The sequence below is a fragment of the Sorex araneus genome, chromosome 2, assembly GCF_027595985.1.
Source record: "Sorex araneus isolate mSorAra2 chromosome 2, mSorAra2.pri, whole genome shotgun sequence".
Taxonomy (NCBI): Eukaryota; Metazoa; Chordata; class Mammalia; order Eulipotyphla; family Soricidae; genus Sorex; species Sorex araneus.
Genome location: NC_073303.1, coordinates 374839471 through 374861436, shown reverse-complemented (window position 1 = coordinate 374861436; position 21966 = coordinate 374839471). Strand labels below are relative to the sequence as shown.

General features: G+C 37.6%; 1 protein-coding gene across 1 annotated transcript in view; it reads right to left on the bottom strand.

Annotated features, from left to right (window-relative positions):
- CCDC102B (coiled-coil domain containing 102B) overlaps positions 1 to 21966 on the bottom strand; it is a 280013-nt gene that overhangs the window by 28414 nt on the left and 229633 nt on the right. The window contains exon 7 of the mRNA XM_055129118.1: positions 5628 to 5731. Within this exon, the coding sequence (XP_054985093.1) occupies positions 5628 to 5731 (104 nt within the window). The remainder of the gene's footprint in view (positions 1 to 5627; positions 5732 to 21966) is intronic.

Below are 21966 nucleotides of genomic sequence, written 5' to 3'. Positions count from 1 at the left end.
TGATGAAAGTAATAAAACATTAATTCCTTTGACTATACCTTTGGGGAAATTACTTTCAAACCAAATCAAGCCTGTTCCTTCTTCCTAACCCCCGTTTTCCCCATTGGTGCTGGTCAGAAGTAAAATGTGTGCTCAGTATTAAATATTAGGGAGAAGCACATTAACTGAACGAATAAACAGGAAAAGTGAAAACCTAGTGAAGACATGTTTTCTTGGTATTGTCTTCTCTGTTCTTAATTACTAACCGTGTAGCCTTCCATAAGGCACAAATGGCACACACTTAATGAAGTTCCTGAGTTCCTAACGTAAAGAGGCATTATTCTCTTCATTGGAGAGGTAAGAAAACAGAGACTTCAAACCTGCAAATATGTTTGGAAATGCCTTTCATGTGGTTCATGTTCTCCATACCGTCTCCTCTCAAATAGTGACAAGTTTATAAAATAGAAGATCTTTTCTAGCCCACAAGAATGTCAGGCATTAGTGCCAGAGCAATAGTGCAGCAGGGAGGGAACCCAGGCGTCTGCTCAGGGTCAACTCAGGGTCATTCCCAGCATCTCGTATGGTCCCCTGAGCCCTGTCAGGGGTAATTCCCGCATGCAGATCCAGGAGTCACCTCAAGCATCACCATCATCTTCTTTCATCTTCACACACACAAATGCTTTAATAAAAGCTGTCTTGTTTCACACGTGCACAAAATTAAATAAAATTGGAGGGGATTGGTCCCATGGTGTAGCCAGATATGACTATACTATAGTACCCAAAGAGAACATGAGAGTTACACATTTAGCAAGCCGAGTATTACTCATGGAAACCAAAGCTCTCACTTGCATAAAGGAGAAGCCGGTTTCAATATCATGCAAGGATGTTGCCAGCTTGCAGGCCAGGAGACCCGTTGTAAGGGTATCTGTGCTTCAGAAACCCTTACACAGAGCTGTTCTTTTTTCTGTGAGTTATTTTTCATAAATGTCCTGGTTTGTTCAAGTCATCAATGTAGCTATTAAATAGCTCATTTAGGACATATTTCTTTTATATCGCTTCTCACAGATTGGTGGTTCTCACTCCAGTAATTACGATTCAAGTTGAACTTGGAGTATTTCTCCCCAATAGAATATATTCAAAATAAAAATGTGTTCCTCTTGTGATTAAAACTTCAGAGCACCAAAATAACACCATGTACAGTATAAAAGTTGTTTTCCTATTTAAATGTCCCAGTCTTTTTATTGAAGGAATAAAGCTTCATACTGTGTTTGTAGAACTTGCTTTTGAATGAATCCCCTTATAGTTAATTTGCTTCTTTGATGAATGTAGCAGATAGAGCTATATTGAAAACATCTCTAAATCCACTCGCTTCTAACTGGCAGATCCATCCTCAACTGGAGAACATTTCAAAGGAATATAAAGTTGAGTCTTCCTTTGAAGACATGGAAAGAAGAATTCCAATGCAATTTCAGAAGATATGAAAACCGTGACAATATGAAAACCTTCTCAACATTATATAGCAATAAAATGTTGTGTCCTTTAGACATAGCTGGTGTCAACAGGATAAAGTGTATGAAAGTTAGGCTTACTCCTGAAGCCCGTGTTCGCACTTTGACACATCTCTTGCTTACTGGACTTTGTGTTCCTTTGCTTATCTATTTCTGCCCTGGAGAACCTATGTTCTCTCTTCAATACATGCTTCTCTACAACACACACACATACACACAACACACATGCTTTAACAAAAGCTGTCTTGTTTTACACACACACACAATGAAATAAATAAAATGACAGTAATTGTTACAGGAAGTTCAGCCACTGGGAAGAGAGGTGCATGTACACAAAGCTAAGAGTGTTTTGGAGAAGAGTTCCTCTCCTTTGCCAACCTCAATCTGCAGTTTAGTCCTAGGAATCAGTTAAAATACCTGGATTTTACATTTTAGGGAAAATGCACATGATGTAATATGTTAGCTCGATGGGAGTCCTTTCAATCTATGTCGGTTCTTATTGAGATAGGGATACAATACTAATTTTTCCAGTGTGAAATAGCTTGAGTTAAAATCTACTGTCTAGGATTAGAGACAAAATTGGTTGAGTAAAATAGTTTAGTGCAGCTTTGCATGCAGAGACCTGTCTGGGCACAACTTGATTTTCTTCATCCTTCAAGTAGTTGCCCCCAAACAAATAATATAATAAAATAACAACCCCCATCAGCATCTTTTCCCCACATGTTTTAAAAATCTCTGTAAGAGCAATACAGGACAGACTTTCCTGGAATCATGAAAATAAACAAAGCAGACTCCTTTTCAGATATGTCTCCTTATGGTGTACATACTTCCGTTGCATTTTACGGCACGACATTGAACTTCCCTTCTTATGATCTCCTCTTCTGTCGTTTATTTGCTATGAACCATGCTTAAGTTACTAGGCTTCCAATTTAGAATGGCAGATGACACCATCAATAATGCAAAGGTGTGGTTGTATTTTCGAATGGTGGTTGATATAATAAATAATACAAAGGTGTCGCTGATTTGGTTTTGGGTCCATACCAGCAGTTCTCAAAGCTTTCCTCTGGCTCTGTGCTCTTTCTCCTGGGATCACTCTTGGTGGTGTTTGGGGCACCCGAAAGGATGTTGAGCGTTGGACAGGGTAAGCCACGTGCAAGACACGCATCCTACCTGCTGCACTATCTCTCAGGCCTACAAAAGTGTATTTTTCAACCCCTGAGGTGGGCCCAGGGGGTAGCTTTAAGGGTTGGAGCCCATGGACACATGCAGGACCTCTCCCTACGTCCAAGGTAGACCCCAGAATCACAGTGTCTGACACCTGCAGTGTCGGGTCAGAGTATCATTATCAGCGGCTACCGGGGAGGACTCCCGGAGATAAACATTGGGGTTTCTTCTTTAAGGTGATGAGACTTCTCTAATTTAAGAAAAAGAAATTTTATTCAACTGTATGTTACGTAGTTCAATATTCACAATTTTCAACACTTACCTTAAAAGATAATATTTATCATGAAAATATAGTTTAGTGCCTAGTTTTATGTCACAATATTATATCCTGTGTTTGTTCTATTTCTTGTCTTTGTGCAACCAGAATGATTATATTTAGATGTTGTCTTAAATAAATGTGAATAATCTTATCATGGGTTTCAAATGAAACAAGAAACATGCCCAATAAGGAAGTTTAGGTTTAAGGCAGTAAAGTTAAGGGTGGCTTTAAGAATGTTCTATGAGTTCTTTTCAAGATTTATTTAAAGAAATGTCACACTTAAATCTTACTTTCTAAATAACTGTTCTGAAGAAAACTATTTCTTAAAAGGCAGAATGAGGTGAATAAACTCAGGACTCTAACACTTTCTTTCGTCTTCTTGGGAGTGTTACATGTTATAAGTAACAAGCTCAAGGTCACAGAGATAGTAAATAGCAAAGCCTTTCAGCTCTAGTGGTAAGAATATAGCAGATGAAGAGTCTAATCAAAAGTTCCTCTTTTGTGGACTTGTGATGATGCCAGGTGTAAGAGGACTCTGTATGCACAGAGCTCTTTATAGGAAAAGGCGGGGTCCACTGTTCTCGCTCCTGTTTCATCTGGGTAGGCTTGAAACCCACTTTGGCTTGCTGGATCTGGGAAGGCACCTCGGACGGCTCCATATTAAGTCCCTGTTGAGGTCAGACTCACATGGAGATGCTCGGCTTAACCACGAGACAGCAAGAGATTCCTGAGGGTCTGCAAGGGGTAGGAGATATGTGGATAAAGGGATTTTGCACACTCTGGCCAGGCAGCCTGTGAAATGCAGCTCTAAGTGGAAGTTCAGTAAATTCTATGCTTTTGTAACATGGGGATTGATTGATTCTGAATAATCTTTACTCCTGAACATCCATCATATTTACTTGACTTAAGCCTAGGTTGCCCTTATATTGACCTTAGTTCCTTACACCCAAAGAGGTGGGTCCACCCGAGGGACTTGGATGGGCTCAGGGCAAGTCCTAAGCTACCCTGGTTCCAACGAACAGCTTACGCACCATAAGTATGATAAATTAGAAGCATGGTCATGAAAGAAACTCTGTCATGACCCCCAAAATGTAACTGAATAGTGACCCTGCTGTTGTTAGGAAAAAGTAGCCTGACCTGAGGACTGTAGTCTGAGAAATATAGCAAGATGTGACCCAGGAAAAGCCCCTTTGAACTTAATCTAGGGTATAGACGAAAGCCTACATCTCTGGGGCTGGAGCCATAGCACAGTGGGTAGGGTGTTTGCTATGCACGGGCCAACCCAGGTTTGATCCCCAGTGTCCCATATGGTCCCCCAAGCGCCACCAGGAGGGATTCCTTAGTGCAGAGCAGGAGTAACCCCTGTGCATCGCTGGGTGTGACCCCCCACAAAAAAAGCCTAGATCTTTGTATTCATGCAAGATGACTAGAAATATTGTTCAGAGGTACATTTAACATGATTGTTTGCATAGGTTACCAGCGAAGGAAAGGAGAAAGCAATGTGCACTCAGCTGGAATTCCACTCTAAGGCGGGTCTCCTACTAGGAATCAAGAGTGCTGGACCCCTAGAGGAGATTCTGTCCCGGGTGGATCTCCTGAAAGAGCGTCCCCTGAAGCGGGGGCTTTACAGCTGCTCATTGTTTATGTTCATGCTTTGTGCAATTGCTACCCCTTCCCCAAACCTTCACAATTTCTCTACAATTAACACTGAGAGATTCGAACAAACAGCCACTGAATACCCACTGCTAGGCACCAGCCTGTGGCCCCTGCTCATTGGTCCATCATCTGGGGTGATAGTCATTGGCTCCGAACGCTCCAGGGAACCCTCGGTGGTCATGAGACGATGACAACAGTGCACCCCATTCAAAAAGAAGTCACTGCTCACTCCATTCCAGCCCATCTTAAAGCCACCACTTTACAATGCTGCTGGGGGTTTCTGCAATTCCACTGCAGAGTAGCAGGCGGAATCAAAGTCATTTTTGTCAGTCTTGTTTGTAACTTTTCCTTTACTTCAGACATAGCATTATTACTTTTTAAAAGTTGTTTGTTTTTAATAAATCATGGTACAGATCCTACCCTGTTCTTTTGAAAACTAATCAGCCAATGTTATCAAATACACAGCAAAGCTAAAGGCTTATAATTTATTTATTATTCATTTTTCACATGGCATAACTTTGTAAAAAGTTATATTCTGAAGGCTTCGTTTTCTTTTCAGAAACTTGGCATCATTAATAACTAAATGTTTCAATTAATATTCAAATTGTCTTTCACATAATATGTGACACCTATTAGGCTTCGTTGATTTTAAAAATTTTTTTCTACTAATTCAAGCTCATTTATTATTATTTCCCACTAGGAAAATGTTACTGATATTTAAGAATATGACCTATGAAAGAAATTAAGGTTTTCTTATACAACAACCTAATTTGAAATGCAATGTAGTAAATAAAATGATGGGACGGAGCGATAGTACAGTGGACATTGTCCTGCATGCGGCTGACCTAAGTTCGATTTCCAGCATCACATATGGCCCCCTGAGCACCGCCAAGGGTAATTCCTGAGTGCAGAGCCAGGAGTAACCCTTGAGCATTGCTGTCTGTTACCACAAAAGCCAAAAAGTTTTTTAGAAATAAATAAAATTAAAAAAAAATGATTACCGATTCCGGAAGTGTTGGAGTTCCGTTTCCAAGTTGTCATTTGCTTCTTTCTGTTCATCCAAAGCTCTCTGGAGTTTGTGGATCTGATGCCGGAAACCATCCAGCTAGAAGCAAAGCAGAAAGACTCACTGCAAAGAATTCATGTACATAGAGAAAAACAGCCACCTGACCAGCAGAGACAACTCGGAGGGCTGGAGTGTTCATTCTGCAGGTCACATTTCCCTGCTTCAGTGCTCATAATTTCTCTGCCTGAAGTTCCCACGCCACACATTCAATCCCTGACACCATGGGGTCGCCTAGTCTCTGCCTGGGCATGGCCCTAAAATAAAAAAAAAAATCACATGGACCCTTGATTCTATGACAAAAAAGTTTATTTTGTTTCTAAGAATTATTATTTTTATTATTCACTATCACTGTCATCCCATTGTTCATCGATTTACTTGAGCAGGCACCAGTAATGTCTCTATTCCTCCCAGCCCTGAGATTTTAGCAGCCTCTCTTTACTCATCTTTCCCAACGATTGGAGGCTCTTTCAGGGTCAGGGGAATGAGACCTATTGTAACTGTTTCGGGCATATCGAATACGCCACAGGTAGCTTGCCAGGCTGTGCCTGGGTGGGCGGTATACTCTCTTGGTGGCTTGCTGGACTCTCCAAGAGGTATGCATGTATATATATATATGTATGTATACACATGTGTGTATATATATGTATGTATATACATGTGTGTATATATGTGTATACACACCTGACCAGCAGATATATAAAACTCTATGATTTGTTGTCTACTGTCTGAACTCCATCAAATATGGTGTAGTAATTATGGAAAATGGTAGGAAGTGACTTATAATGTGTCATTTTTGGTCTGGAAGGTCAGCTGCCTGGGCTGGGTCCCTTGAGGTGGGGAGGATTCTCACCTGCCCCCCTCTGGGATGCCCTGAGTGAAAACAGCCTGGCGCAAAGTCCCTATTAACAGTTTATTATTATTTTATTTCCCTATTTTTATGATGCATTTTAATGTATTTTATGATATATGATAACAAAAAATGCACATGTACACAGGTTTAAACAGTGGAATCTGAAAGACAATAAATTAGCTAAGATCTTGGATTTGAACTTTCTTGAGAAAATCTGAAAGACAATAAATTAGCTAAGATCTTGGATTTGAACTTTCTTAAGAAAAAAAATCTTCCGTAAGTATTGATATTGTGTGTCCCTACAATTTAAACATTGAAAAGCTATATATTCGCAAGTCGTTTTGTTCTTTGTCTTAGTGGGATTTCATAGTATGTACTTAGGTGTTTCTCATTGTCTTCCTTTAAAAATTCCCAGCATCTGAGTACTTGTATTTAAATATTTCAAAGTCTTGTGAAATTTTCCATGAAGATAATGATATTATTTTTAAGGATAATCAAATATTTCTTACTATGTACAATGTAAAATTACTACTAAAGCTGAAAAAAACCCAGTTTCATTATTACCTAATCAGTGTTATGTAAATGAGATGAATAAATCTGTTTTAGTTAAAATATATCATGCAATTAACACACAAATATTAATTTTATTTCTGAGTTTAAAGCATTAACATTTTAACACCCACAATTTGTTGATTTCCACAGTCTTATGGACATTCTTAATAGTATTTCTTTATATGTAGATAATCTAAGATGAATTCTTTGCTAAAATATTCATACCAGACTTGTACAACATTTGTAGACCTCACTGTAGTCAACTTTATATAAAACGTGTTAGAAATTTTTTACAGCTATTCTATGTTTGATAGTTTTCATTTCTCTGTTAATATAGCATTTTCTCATACATTAGGTTTATGTTGCCTTTCAATTATCCTTCATATGGTTTTGCTATTTGAACTAGTAGACAAAACGTCTCTACTTTATTAGATATACACTATAATGATATTAATACTTTATCTTATATATTACTTAACGCTTTCTATAAAGTTGCAGATTTACTATGCAGGGTGACTATTTTTGGCTTGTTTTTTCTTCTTTTTCTCATTATTTGAAGAATAATAAAAACTATCAACATTTATACTTTATTATAATTCATATTCAGAAATAATTTTAAGTCTATGATATATGATAAAGATAAAAATTTGAAAATAAAACAGGATAATAATTATTTTTAAGTGGAGTGCAATCTCATTGTCAACTTCTTTCTTAAATATCTACTTTGGAAAAAAGACCAGTCCAGAATGCAAGCACCAAGACTATACTTTCAGGGATCATTCTATGGTTCATTACCAGAATGCATGTACCGAGAACAGTTGCAGTACAATTTCATTTCTAAATAGAAAGGATTATTTAATGTTAAACTGTGACTCTTCTCAACATTCTTTGGACATCTTAACACAAGTATTTATATGTCATAAAGCTATTTTATGCCACTTAAGTTGGGGGGAAAAACAATAATAAACCTTGAGCACTTCAATGTAGACCACCCTTCCCCCGCAAAAAAAAAAAAAATCCCGAAATTATTCTCACATTTTTGTGAGTAATTTATCACATTTTTACATAAGGAAAAAACAATGGCAAACCTGTTTAGTATTGCTGTTTCTTAGACCTGCCAACTTTAATAGCTTTTATACTTAAAATTCCCTGAAAAGAGAATTTTTTCAGGGAAAGACAACACAGTGGGGAACTTGGTTGCCTTGCATGTTACTGACCCAGGTTTGATTCCTGTTACCACCAGGAGTGACCCTGAGCACAGATCCAGGAGTAAGGAGTGAGCACCACCAGGCATGGTCCAGAAATAAAAAATAAATAAAATTTAATAAAACAAGAAATAAAGAATGGTGGTGTTAGTTTCTGACAGTGGTATGATTTACGTATTTCTTTATCTTTATCCACTAGAATAAAAATTCAATGCAAAATAATATTCATTTTATTCTTGTACATATTTCATATGATTTCAAGTGTTTGTATGTTAAAGAATAAATATGCCCTTTTTATTTTTGTTTAAATTATTAACTAAGAAGTAGGCTAAAGCTTAAACAAGTTTCCATGAGTTGTATATTTAATTCAACATTTAATGAGTGCGGAATAATTGCTTTGTTCCTATCACTGCTCTGTAAGGTCCCAAACTGGGTTGATTCCCCAAAATTGAGGAATTCAGAAATATCTATTTAAGTTTTTATAATAGACTATAATCAACAATGCAACAACAGTGCTGGCTAGAATCTAAGCCTCAGAGAGTCTCTGACAGAAGAGAGAGCCTGGAGGAAGGGTGCTTGCCTTGCAAGCAGCCCAACTGCGTTGGATCCCAAGCACCTGATGTTCCCTGAGCCCTAGCACTAGTGATCCCTGAGTGCAGAGCCAGGAGTAAGTCCTGAGCACCCCCTGGTGTGTCCCAAAACAGATACATCAACAAGGAAAGAGAAAGGAAAGGAAAGGAAAGGAAAGGAAAGGAAAGGAAAGGAAAGGAAAGGAAAGGAAAGGAAAGGAAAGGAAAGGAAAGGAAAGGAAAGGAAAGGAAAGGAAAGGAAAGGAAAGGAAAGGAAAGGAAAGGAAGGGAAGGGAAGGGAAGGGAAGGGAAGGGAGGGGAGGGGAGGGGAGGGGAGGGGAGGGGAGGGGAGGGGAGGGGAGGGGAGGGGAGGGGAGGGGAGGGGAGGGGAGGGGAGGGAGAAGGGGGAGGGGAAGAAAAGAGAAGGGAAGGGAAGGGAAGAGAAGGGAAGGAGCCACAAAGATTTGTGAACATTATTTCTTTATATAAAGGAATTATGTTCATTTGGTCTTTGGAAATAAGAAAACAATAGAGAGAAGAAAGGGGGTTTCTTTTAGACTTCTTGGACCAAGGCGCCCGCGTCACTTTGCTTTGTGTCACGTCCTTCCATCAGTGGAGCGTCCCGGCCAAGGCTGAAGTGAGAGCTGAGCTCCGGCTGCCCTGGGAAGTCCTCTGGCCAGTCCACTCCAACTGCTCCGTGACAGACAGTCACGACGGGGCGTCTTGTAATGCCCCAGCTTGGACTTTGATTAGGGGAGTGAGAAATGATGCTGCAAACTAGTTAAGTGGTCTACTCAGTAATTTGCTGAACACCACTCCTGCCATGCTGTCTTTATAATAAGTGACCAAGCGTCACAACTCATCAACCTCAATTAATATTATAAAACTGAAACAGTTAGTTTGTGTTATTGAATTTAACACTATACCATAATGTGCTCTCTGTAGCCCCCAAATCACACAAGTTAAAGAAACAATTTGCTAAAAAATTTTGGTGACTCTTGGTGGAAAATAATTATCTACTGATAAGCTTAAGTATGGAGGCTGTGTTATGGTTCTAATATCAAAATTCTTCTTAAATCTTCAAATGCAATATAGAACTACTTCTACGAAAAGAATTAAATTCTGCTATTTCAAATATTTCTAAGGCAGTAAAAATTAGAATATGATTTCCACAATATGTGATTTACCAGAATTATTTTAGTTTCTTTAGAGATCTTATTTTCTTACAAGTAGACAAATTTTATTTTTTATTTGACTTTAAATCTTTCATGAAAAGTGGCTAGTTGGGCTGAAGCAATAGCACAGCGGATAGGGCGTTTGACTTGCATGCAGCCAACCCAGGTTCGATACCTAGCATGCCATATGGTCCCCTGAGCACCACCAGAACTGATTCCTGAGTGCAGAGCCAGAAGTAACCCCTGAGCATCACTGGGTGTGACCCAAAAAAGCAAAAAAAAAAAAAGAAAAGAAAAAGAAAAAAAAGAAAATTGGCTACTACATAACATCCTTGGTTACTGACAGTTCTTAAGGTCTTTAGGAATCAACTAAAAGTCTTGTTTTGGATAAAAATATTGCCAGTCCAAAAAGATAAGTCAAGGAACTAAAGTATATACATTAATGCAGAAGTCCCAAGTTTGATTCCTGAACATTACTTAAGTTGCTCCTTAAAAAAGAAAAGAAAGAACGGTTGAATTAATTTGTTTACTCCTTCAAGTGTTCTAATAAGCTCTGTAACAATGCAACTGAAGATAGTTCGAGGAGTATAGGACATGGTTTGCATGAAATAGACCTAGAGAGTTCTCTACCTGCACTCATCCACGTAACTGTGTGGACATAGAGTTAATGTTCCAACAATAATAGCCAGTGAGAGCATAATAGCAGATCCTGAGACTGTGTCTCAAGAATCGAGTCTGTTTTGGTGAGATATAAATAAGCCAGCACAAGAAGCTCTGGATTTGATCCCAAATACTGCTTGGGTCTCTGAGTACCACTGTGTGTGCATCAAGCCACCAAAACTTAAAATAAAGGACAAGAACCATCTGAGTCGGCTAGTGGGGGAGAATCAAGTAGAATGAAAAGAGACCTAGAGACAGTCTCGGAGGGATGCCAGTTCGTTCATGGAGAATGTAGAGCAGTGATGCTATATTCCTAAAACATTATTAAACATTATTATTGTAAATCATTGTGAGATTTGATTTACAATGATTAAATCATGGGGCTGGAGCCATAGCACAGCGGGTAGGGCATTTGCCTCACACACGGCCGACCCGAGTTTGATTCCTTCGTCCCTCTCGGACAGCCCGGCAAGCTACCAAGACTATCCCTCCTGCATGGCAGAGCCTGGCAAGCTACCCATGTGGTATTTGATATGACAAAACCAGTAACAAGTCTCATAATGAGACATTACTGGTGCCCACTTGAGCAAATTGATGAACGAGATGAGAGTGCTACTGTAAATCATGGTACCTAATAAAAATATTTTAAGTTTAAATTAGCATCCAAATATTAGGATATTTCAGCTGAATAATATAATACTATAATACAAATTACACTCTTTAGAACAAAAGGCACATGGTTGGCTTAAAATTGATTGGACTTTCTGCTTTTTCTTTTTCATTTTTGAACTATTTTTTTATTGGGATATCATGACTTATAATATCACCAGGAACTTACCCCATTTCCTCGCCCTGGAAGTCCCCATTTCTTTCTTTTTTTTTTTTGCTTTTTGGGTCATACCTGGCGATGCACAGGGGTTACTCCTGGCTCATGCATTCAGGAATTACTCCTGGTGGTGCTTGGGGGACCATATGAGATGCTGGGAATCGAACCGGGGTCGGCCACGTGCAAGGCAAATGCCCTAGCCACTGTGCTATCACTCCAGCTCCTGGAAGTTCCCATTTCTACGCTCCATGGGTTGTTCACATTAGAGATTATCTATACCCTTTATTTATCTAGACTCTGAATAAAAGCAAGATCATCTGTATTTATCTCTTACTTTCTGCATCTCTTACTTACTTCAGTTCTATATGAAATGAGCCTGGTTCAGATAAGAAACTCCTGTCTGTTTTGGAAAACTGAAGAGTGTTCTATAAGTGGACTTCACAGCAAATGTAATAATGAAAATTGATGTTCCATGACTTAAACCAGTTGTTTACCAAAGTTTTTATGGTCATCTTAGTCACAAAAAGCCGGACTAATTTCCCCAGTGGCTATGCATTAAGTGCCAGTGTTTCTGTCTCCTTCAGAACACAGGAGGGTAAGTCCATTAAAAAAATGTATCAGCAGTCTTAATAACAAGACTGAGCAGGAAAAAAGTCTTACAACTTAGTTCCTGATTCCAGTACTTGGTAAGAGAGCTATAAAAATAAAGACAAAGTTCTACACACAGAAGGATGTACATTTATACCAATCAATAAAATTGCACCCAGATCCATAAATAGTTATCCTTATTGTCTATAGGATTTTGATTTAGTTGTCAGAATATTTCATGGAAAAAGAAAATGTTTCTAATAAATACTTCTGAATCAAATATATTCATAAGCAATCATTAAAATTAAATAATTTTACATAATTTGTAAAACTTCATTTAGTTGAATCATAGACCTAAATGTAAGACCTACTTAGAACATAATACGTAAATTTACCTTCGTGGCATTGAATTTGGAAACTTTTAAACATAACACTAAAGCATGAATAATAATAAAATATTAGACTATATTAAAATAATTTAAGAGATCTATGAAGGTTGAAAATGTCTTTATCACCATACATATTATAAATGTTTACAAACATTATATCTGAGAAGAAAGTGTATCCAACATATACTAAGAATGAGACTCAATGAGGAAAATCTGACTAAAAATAGAATATGAAAATACATTTTCCCTCAAAAATAAATTTCCAGTCAATGCATATAAGCATCACCATCATTAAAAAATTTAAAGTAAAATTACAATGTGATATCTTTTTATACCCATAAAGTTAATCATAAGTTAAAAATACAAGAATGAAAGTGTTGGTGAATACATAAAAAGTTGGAATATTCAGATGCTGCTTGTGAGAAGGACAAGTTATAGCCACTCTGAAAAATAGTTTGAGAATGCTTAAAATTTTGAACATTTAATCTCAATGTCTTTGATCCATTTCTAAAGAATTGTATCTAATGTGAAATGTAGCTTCACCTTCCTTCCTTCCTTCCTTCCTTCCTTCCTTCCTTCCTTCCTTCCTTCCTTCCTTCCTTCCTTCCTTCCTTCCTTCCTTCCTTCCTTTCTTTCTTTCTTTCTTTCTTTCTTTCTTTCTTTCTTTCTTTCTTTCTTTCTTTCTTTCCTTTCTTTCTTCTTTCTTTATCTCCCTCCCTCTATTCCTTTCTCCCTCCCTCTTTTCCTTCCTCCCTCACTCTTTTCCTCCCTCCTCCCTCTTTTCCACCCTCCCTCCCTCCCTCCCTCCCTCCCTCCCTCCCTCCCTCCATCCATCCATCCCACCCTTCCTTCCTTCCTTCCTTCCTTCCTTCCTTCCTTCCTTCCTTCCTTCCTTCGCAATGTAATGATGAAAATTGCTTATGAAGCAATTTTCTTCTTCCTTTGCCTTTTTTTCCTCTTTATTTTGTACCTGGCTATCCAGTTTGCCCAGCACCATTTGCTGAAGAGGCTATTCTCACTCTATTTCAGGCACCCAGCTCCTTTGTCTCTGATTATCTGTCCATAGATATGAATGTTTCTACTGGGCTCTCGATTCAAATCTGTCCCTCATTCTCTCCTTCTATCTGCACCATGGTATTTGGGTTACTACAGATTAGTAGTGCAATTTCAAGTTAGAAAATGGGATACTTTCTAGTTTCTTATTTTCTGGACTGGCTCTGGTTGTTCATGGTGTTGATAAATTAATAAAAATATCATTAGTGATCTAAATGATATTTTAGATATATTCTTAAAGAATGTAGTTGGAATTTTGATGGGAATTGTGCTGAATCTATAATACTTTGGAAAATATGGTTATTTTGACTAAGTTGGTTCTTCCAGTCAGTGAATATGGAATGTTTCTATTCTATGGTGTTCTCTTCTATGCCTATTAGAATTTCAGGATAATGCCACTTATCATCATATCATGAGAGATTATCTTCTACTCTCCTCTGAGAATCTAAATAGAAACTGCTACCAGGGATTCAACAGAAATGGTCAATCTGACAGAACAATGGCTGATGGTTATGGTAGGATAGTATAAGAGAATAGGGAATAATTGCTAATGGTTAAGAATTGTTTTAGGGGCATGATGAGAACGTTTTGAAATTATATTGCAGTGATTATCACACAACTGGTTATCTAAAATCTATTAAATTTGTTATTTTTTTTTCCTTTTTGGGCCATGCCCGGTGATACACAAGGGTTACTCCTGGCTCATGCTAAGGAGACTGTATGGGATGCTGGGAATGGAACTCAGGTTGGCCGCATGCAAGGCAAACTCCCTACCCGCTGTGCTATCGCCTCAGACTCTGATTTGTTGAAACTTTAATGGGCAAATTTTATGAACTATAAATGAGCAGCAAAACTGTTGAGGATAAAAGTAAATCTGCCATGCATTTTATATAGCTATTCTATTGATCCAAATAAAAGTATATGGTACACCAAAAAAACATAGAGTGACTGATCTTTTTAATAACATTACTTCAAAATATATTAACCAAGATGCCTGGATTATTTTTTGATTGACATTTTCAACCAAGTATTGTTGAAAAGTTTATTGCAACTAAGATCTACTTTTTTGTGTAATAAATTAAGCCACTGAATGACCTGTGTGTGCAAAGCATTTAGTTATACAATGCTGGCGATTCTTAATTAATGACCTTACAGACATAAGGTGAGAATTTTTTCAAGGTACCAGAGAAACTTCAGAATCAAAGCAATGATATCACTTGTCACTTGTCATCCTGCTGATCTTCGATTTGCTCAAGTGGGCACCAGCATTCATCCCTGTCACATGCTATTGTAGTCCAATGGCATCTGCTCGCTCCAGGAGAGCCTTAAAACGTTCATTCAGGGTTTTGACAAAGAAGTCTGACCATCTCGTTGGTGGTCAGTCACGCAGTCTTTTGACATACTGTGGAATACAGTCGGTAACAGTTCTAGTCCAGTGATCATCTCTAAATCACATTACATGTCCGGCCCATTTGATTTTTGACTCCTTGACAAGCGAGACGGCATCCCTGATTCTTGGCTGTTGACGGAGGCTGGAACTCTGGATTTCTTCTCAGTTGAGTGAGACGTAATATTCCAAGCATAGCTCTTTCGATTCCTCTTTGGGATACCTGAATAAACTTCACATCCTGTTTTCATAGGAGCCAGGTCTCTGAGGCGTATGTTAGTGCAGGACGAACAGTGGAGTTGAAAAGAAGTGCCCAGAGTCAGAGTTTCTTTGTCCTCTTAACCACTTCTTCAATGCTCTTGAAGGTGATCCACACTGTTCTCTTCCTCCTGCGCAGTTCTGGCGCCAAGTCGTTCCTCATGTTGAGTTCTCAACCCAGATACACATAGCTGCTGCATTCAGAGATGTTCATTCCGTTGAAAGCAAATGGAATGTCAGGGACTCGTTTGTTTTTCATGAACATTGTTTTGCTGAGATTCAGCTGCAGTCCAATCTTTCCACACTCACGGTCGAGGTCAGCCAGCATTTGTGCTGCTTGACTAATGTTTAGTGTTATCAGAATGATGTCATCAGCAAAGCGGAGGTGGTGTAGTTGCCGACCATCTATCTTCACTCCCATTCCTTCCCATTCCAGTCGTTGCATGATGTTCTCGAGGGTGGCACTGAAGAGTTTTGGTGACATGGCGAAAAACCCTGTGGAACCCCTCTCTTTATGTCAATGATGACTTCCTTGTAGAATGGTGAGATCCTGGTGGTGAATCCATAATACAGCTTGTGGAAGATCTTGATGTACTTAGTTTGAAGGCCCTGTTTGGCCAGGGTTTTGATGACCGCTTCAGTCTCAACAGAATCGAAGGCCTTCTTTAAATCGATGAATGCTTAGATTTGGTCTTCTGGAACCGTGAGTTACCATGGATGGTCTTGGTAGACATGATGAACTCAGACAGTCTCTAACCCTGTGTGTTCCATTCTAGGCCATGGGTCCTTATGTGGAGTTCTTTGGGCGATCTTCTCGGTCCTATCTTGGCATTAAAATCGCCGACAATGATCTTGTAGAATGCGTGGTCTTTATAGAACTTCTCCAGCTCCATGTAGAACTTCTCAATGTCTTCTTTATCATAGTTGGATGCTGGTGCATAGGCAACGAAGATAGAAACTGCCAGCAGTGAGCCACATCTATTCAAGCATAATCATCCAATTTGGGTTGTTAGGCATTTGCATGAATCAATGCTCATGGCCAAGTTCATGTTGACAAGGAAACCGACACCACCGACGCCTCTATTGTCGCATGTTCCAAGGAACAGTTCTTCTCCAGTGTTGAAACAGCATAATGTGATCGATGCCATCTTGTCTCAGTAAGATCAATGATATCATACTTGATCTTCTGCGCTTGTACCATCAGGTGCTCGATGGATCCTTCAAATGCCAGCGTCCGTGTATTGAAAGTACAGACAGTCATTTCAGTCTTCGTTTTGGCAGTGTAGTTTCTCCCTGAGATTTTATCGGACTCTCCTTGCTCATCCTTCTTAAGGCTGCCATATTGGGGGCTCTTTCGGTGTCAGGCAAATGAGGCCCGTTGCTGTTGCTGTTTTTGGCATATTCAATACACCAGGGGTAGCTTGCCAGGCTGTGCTGTGTTGGTGGGGTACTCTCAGTAGCTTGCCGGGCTCTCTGAGAGGGATGGAGACTTTTAGGGCAGCCTCCAATCGCCCTTAGCGGTGTTCCCATGGTTCACACCATATTTGAAGCCCATCCAATATGGTGTGAAAATTATGGAAAGTGGGTATTTAGTGTTTTATGCGGCCACGCGGTCCAGAAAGTGGCCTGGAGCGTGGCGGTGGCTGGGTAGTGGATATGATATAAAATGGCAAATTTTGTATTTCAGAGAACACCTCAGGGGTACCAATTGGATCACCTGGGGAAGCAATATATCATATCAGTGTGATAAGAGACAGTTAATCAGCATAGATAAGGGACATTTAATTGGCATTAATTTTATTCAAATTAAAGACAACTATAGAGTGTCTCTTTCTATTGAGTAGAATAGTCTCAAGAAGGTGTCCAACAAAGTATATTTGATTTGTAACCAGGATCTCACAAAGATTTCTACATGGATCTGTATTAAAATTAATTTCAAGTTGCACTTAACATGAATAATAGGCACAATTTTTTGTACAGAAAATAAAAATATTTTAAGTCACAAAGAAAGTCAAATCTTGTCAAATATTACTTCTTGATAACACCACTGTGTATAAGTATCATGCCATGATATATGCACTTCCTACTCTGCTAAATGTGAATAGTGGAGACCACTACCAAGGACCTAGAAATCCTTCCTCCCCTATTCTATCTTTACTCAATTAGCACACGGCAGATGTCTGCTTTCAGAAGGGAGATTTTAAGAGCACTGACTGGGCTTTGTGCCTCTTTGCCTTTGGATATTGGAAAGAATTCCAGCATCATGAAATTCAATGAAAGAAATGAAATTGCCATTTTTATCCCAGGTTTCAGTCTGTCACCACAAGCCATGAATCACTAAGCTTAATATCTAACTACTATTGAATCTAAGTATAAACATCTAGCATCCTTTGTTATTTTAACAAAAGAAAAGGAAATTACAGAAACATCAGTTACAGAAATGTAAAATAAAACATGATTAAAATTACGAAACTCTCTTGAAGAAATTTAAAGTGTAGGAATAAGCCAATTCAGCATAAAATATTTGATCTACTTTGTTTTATATTTATGATGCGGTTTGGTAACCCTTCCTCATAGCTCTCACTCAAACAGCTGAATTCAGTTATTAGAACAGTCTCTGTGACACACTAGGTCAGCTACACAAGTACCCATCTGCTAGTGGGTTGGAGACTTGATTATACAAATATATAGTGAAAATGTCTATAAAACATAGAAAATGAGTTTTTTAAGAGTTATATAACCTGAGTCAAAAACAAACAAATCCTAAAGGAGAATCCTAAATAGCAGTACATAATCCTGCAAATTGGTTACAACTAAAACTCAACCTTTCATAACAGCAAAAATTAGATATTAGAGAAGCATTGTGAAATTAAAATAAAATTTGAAGCAAGGGTGAGTAGAAAAGTCTACAAAACATGTCCTTAAGAAGTTTACAAAGAGTTGTGCAGTAAGAAAACAAATTACACTCATGATTATATGCAGTCCTTTAATTTATAATCTAATAACTCACAGATGAGTGGGAGGTCATTATCATTTAATCTCTCCAAATTAATAAAGAAGTCTTAAGTTCATGGAATAATAATTTTCATAGTTAGAAATAGAATTTCCAAAATGAAAAAACATATGCAAAGGAAATTATCCTGCAACATTTCCGAGGATGAAAGTCTTTTGGGTAAAAAAATAAAACAAAAAAAAAACTCTGTGCACTTATTATATGGATTTCCTCCCTGAGACAGAAAGCAAAAAAAAGCAAATCTTTTTTCGAGTTAAATAACAAACAAACAGACGAACATAAAATATGCACTCTTCTCTCTAAAAGGAAGATACAGACTTCCTGAAGAACACTTGCACTAGTACGTGACCTCTAAATGTAGCCATAGGTTACCTGCTTATGGAAGTCTCAAAGAACAGGAGCAATTGTTTCTAAAAACAAATGTGCAATGTTTCTAAAAACAAAAATAGGTACCTCATTATCGCTTGAATTATATTTAAGCTTCTGACTTCTAAATTCTTGCATGAAATGTCTCCTGTGATGGGCTATTTTATAACTAGACCAATAGCCATGACTTCCCATCAGGAAATTGTGATTAATTCCCTCTGAATAATTTAAGACTATTATCTGAAATAATCACCATTTACAACAGCAGCTGAATTGCTCAGAATAAGAGAAAATAGGGAATTAACTGGTACAATAGGACAAGTGCTTAACATATGGTAAAAATATTTAAATTGTTTACATATTTCTTCATAAAAACGTGATCAACTTAGATTTTTATCTTTTAGAACAGTTAAGCTGTTTTAAATAACAAGAAATTATAAATAGTAATGTAGTCATGAGTTACAAAATTTAAACAGTATTGAAATAAGAAGCATTTATTCCACTAAACAGTAAGTAGAATAAAGTTGGTATACTTTTATCTTAATTTAATTTTATCTTAATTTAATTCTAACATGTCACTTCCAGTCATAGCATTAGTGATATTGCAAAAGTCAAAAGGATCTCATTAGTGCTGATGAGATAAAGACAGATACCCAACACTTAAAGCACATTCCTTCAAATAGAAATCCAACACTGCACAAAACTATGATAAAATAGCACGCATTCTTTTGAATAACTTTCTGAATTCAAAAATTTAAATGCATTTCTTTGTCCCTTTCTTAGGACATAAATGCTGCCTGCCATTGGAACCCCTGGGGTTCCAATGTAATTGTAAATTGTATGACCTGTCATTTATTTGATGGTACTAATGTACAGTCAGTGTAGTGAAAAAAAGAAAAAGTGAAAACTATTGTTACACCCTTAAGAAAGTAATTTTGACCCCAAGGACCTCCAGAAAATTTCCTGGTGCCTTCAGAATTGAGTGCTAATAGTTCAAAGAATGTTTTCCCAATGAAGTAGATTTCAAGTTGAATGAACACAAAACATGATTGGTTTGATTTCTAGATAGAAGTTTCTAAAGGGGTATATAAAATAAACCGAAGCTGGACACTTATCATCTTCATTAAATATAAACCAAGAAGCATAAACCTCAATGTAGTAAGAAATGGAAGCTTGCTATATTTAGAATGTCACACAATATATGTTATAAAAGACACCAGCATGGGGGTAGAGAGATAGTGCAGGAGGTAAGGCCCTTGCCTTGCACGTCACTGGTCATGGATTGATATCAGAACCACATATGGATCCTCAAAGTCAGGGGTGGTCCATGAGCAAAAAGCCAAAAGTAAGCCCTGAGATCCTTTGGAAACAAAAGGTTTTTATTTTTCAAAATAAAAAAAGATATATCATCTTGGAATTCTTTCATCCTGTTCAATTAAGATTACTTGTAAAGAGTTTTGGAGATTTCCTTCAATAATAGCCTAGAAGTTCTAACTACTGAGCTTCCTGATAAAGAACAATTGAAATGAATGTAAAATGCAAACAAAAATGCACTGTAAGAGAATAAATGAGGTAGGAAGAAATTTGAAAAAATATAAATACTATTTGGGAGTTAACAGTACAATTCTGGCTTTAAAATTACACATCTATTCTCCGGTAGAGGTTAAGAATTTACAGAGCTGTAGGATGAGAAGCCATTCAAGTTACCTTCCAGAGATCCACTTTCCTCAATTTGGATAAGGATAAAATTTATGAATTTATGCGAGAAATTTAACTATATCACACATCTTAATCATAAAATGACTGTAGATAGTTAATCACAGAAAGGAAGTTCTATCTTTTTTAAGAATTTATATAGACTGAAGAAGATTCCCGTAGCTAAGCACTACAATTTACAATGTCTAGAGTTATGTTCACTCTGCTGTTCAGGGAATTTTAGAAAAATTGCCCTCATTATATCAATTATACTCTACTTCATAAGACAAGCTTATGAAGTATGCCCAAATTTGCCTGAAGTTTAGAATGCAATTACATTTCTTCTTTCTGCAGTTGTTATTTAAATTATTTTTCCAAAGAACATCATATTCTCTTAATAGATAATACGCTATGAAGCATGTTATTTTATTATTGGTTTTCAGGCCACACCTGGTGAAGCTTACCGGTTATTCCTGGATCTGAATGTTTTCATGAAGCAAAAATTTTTACTTAGAGAAAAACTTTGTTTCCTTGGTGACCAGTAATTTGGAATTCAAATCATTTCTCAAAATATTTGTAATCCAGAAGTGTAAATAAAACTCTTTTGCTTTTCATTTGTGAAAAATAAAGCCAGAAGTTATCTGATTTGTTGTTATCAAATATAAAATAGATAATAAATGAACACTTTCATTTTATCATTACATTTTTTATTAATTCTTTTATCTCTATTGTCATGACATTTATTTAAACATCAAATACCTATAGTTGCTGTAATGATAATATTTAATCTCAGAGTTTTAGTAAAATTTATGAGATACTACAATTAAATTTGAGCATTTATATATCTATGTGATTTTTAAACAAATTATTGTATTATTTTATGTTTAATACTAGAACATTCAACTCGACTGTTAGAAAATGTAAGATTAATTGCTAACACTTGGCCTAAGATCTAATTAGGTCAAGTCTGCATAATTTTTTCATATTTTAAGATGATTTTCTTGCTGCCCTCAAAGGTTTCATTAAGTCAGCTGCATACACGTCTGGTGGTTTAATTTATGTAATCCATGCTTTACTCCCCTCTCTGTAGATAAAGTGTATCTGAGGATGAATGATTAGCCCAAGAAACACTAGTACATATATGAACCAGTTACTTTTTTGTTGTTGTTTGTTTGTTTTGGTTTTGGGTCATACCTGGTGATGCACAGGGGTTACTCCTGGCTCTGCACTCAGGAATTACTCCTGGCAGTGCTCAGGGGATCATATGGGATGCTGGGAATTGAACCCAGGTTGGCCACATGCAAGGCAAATGCCCTACCCGCTGTGCTATCACTCCAGCCCCTGAACCAGTACCTTTTTACACCCCCCCCCCACGTTTTCTTTCTGTTTGTGTTTCAGGCACACCAGGAAGAGTTCCAAGGACCATGTGGTCCCAAAGCTCCAACCAGTGATCCAGCTCTGTCAGCCATCTCCCTGGGGCTGTCTTGACTCCATTCCTTCTCTTGTCCACTATTCCATATTATCTCCACATTTCTAAAGCTAGATTGAGTTTACATTTTCACCTATCCTTCTAAACACTATTCAATTACAATTGCAGATAGGAAACTTGTCATTAAAAAAAAAATGGCAGCCTCTCCTTTTCTGTTCACTGTGTGTGCTTGTAAGCTATGTCTGCATTCCACTGGCAC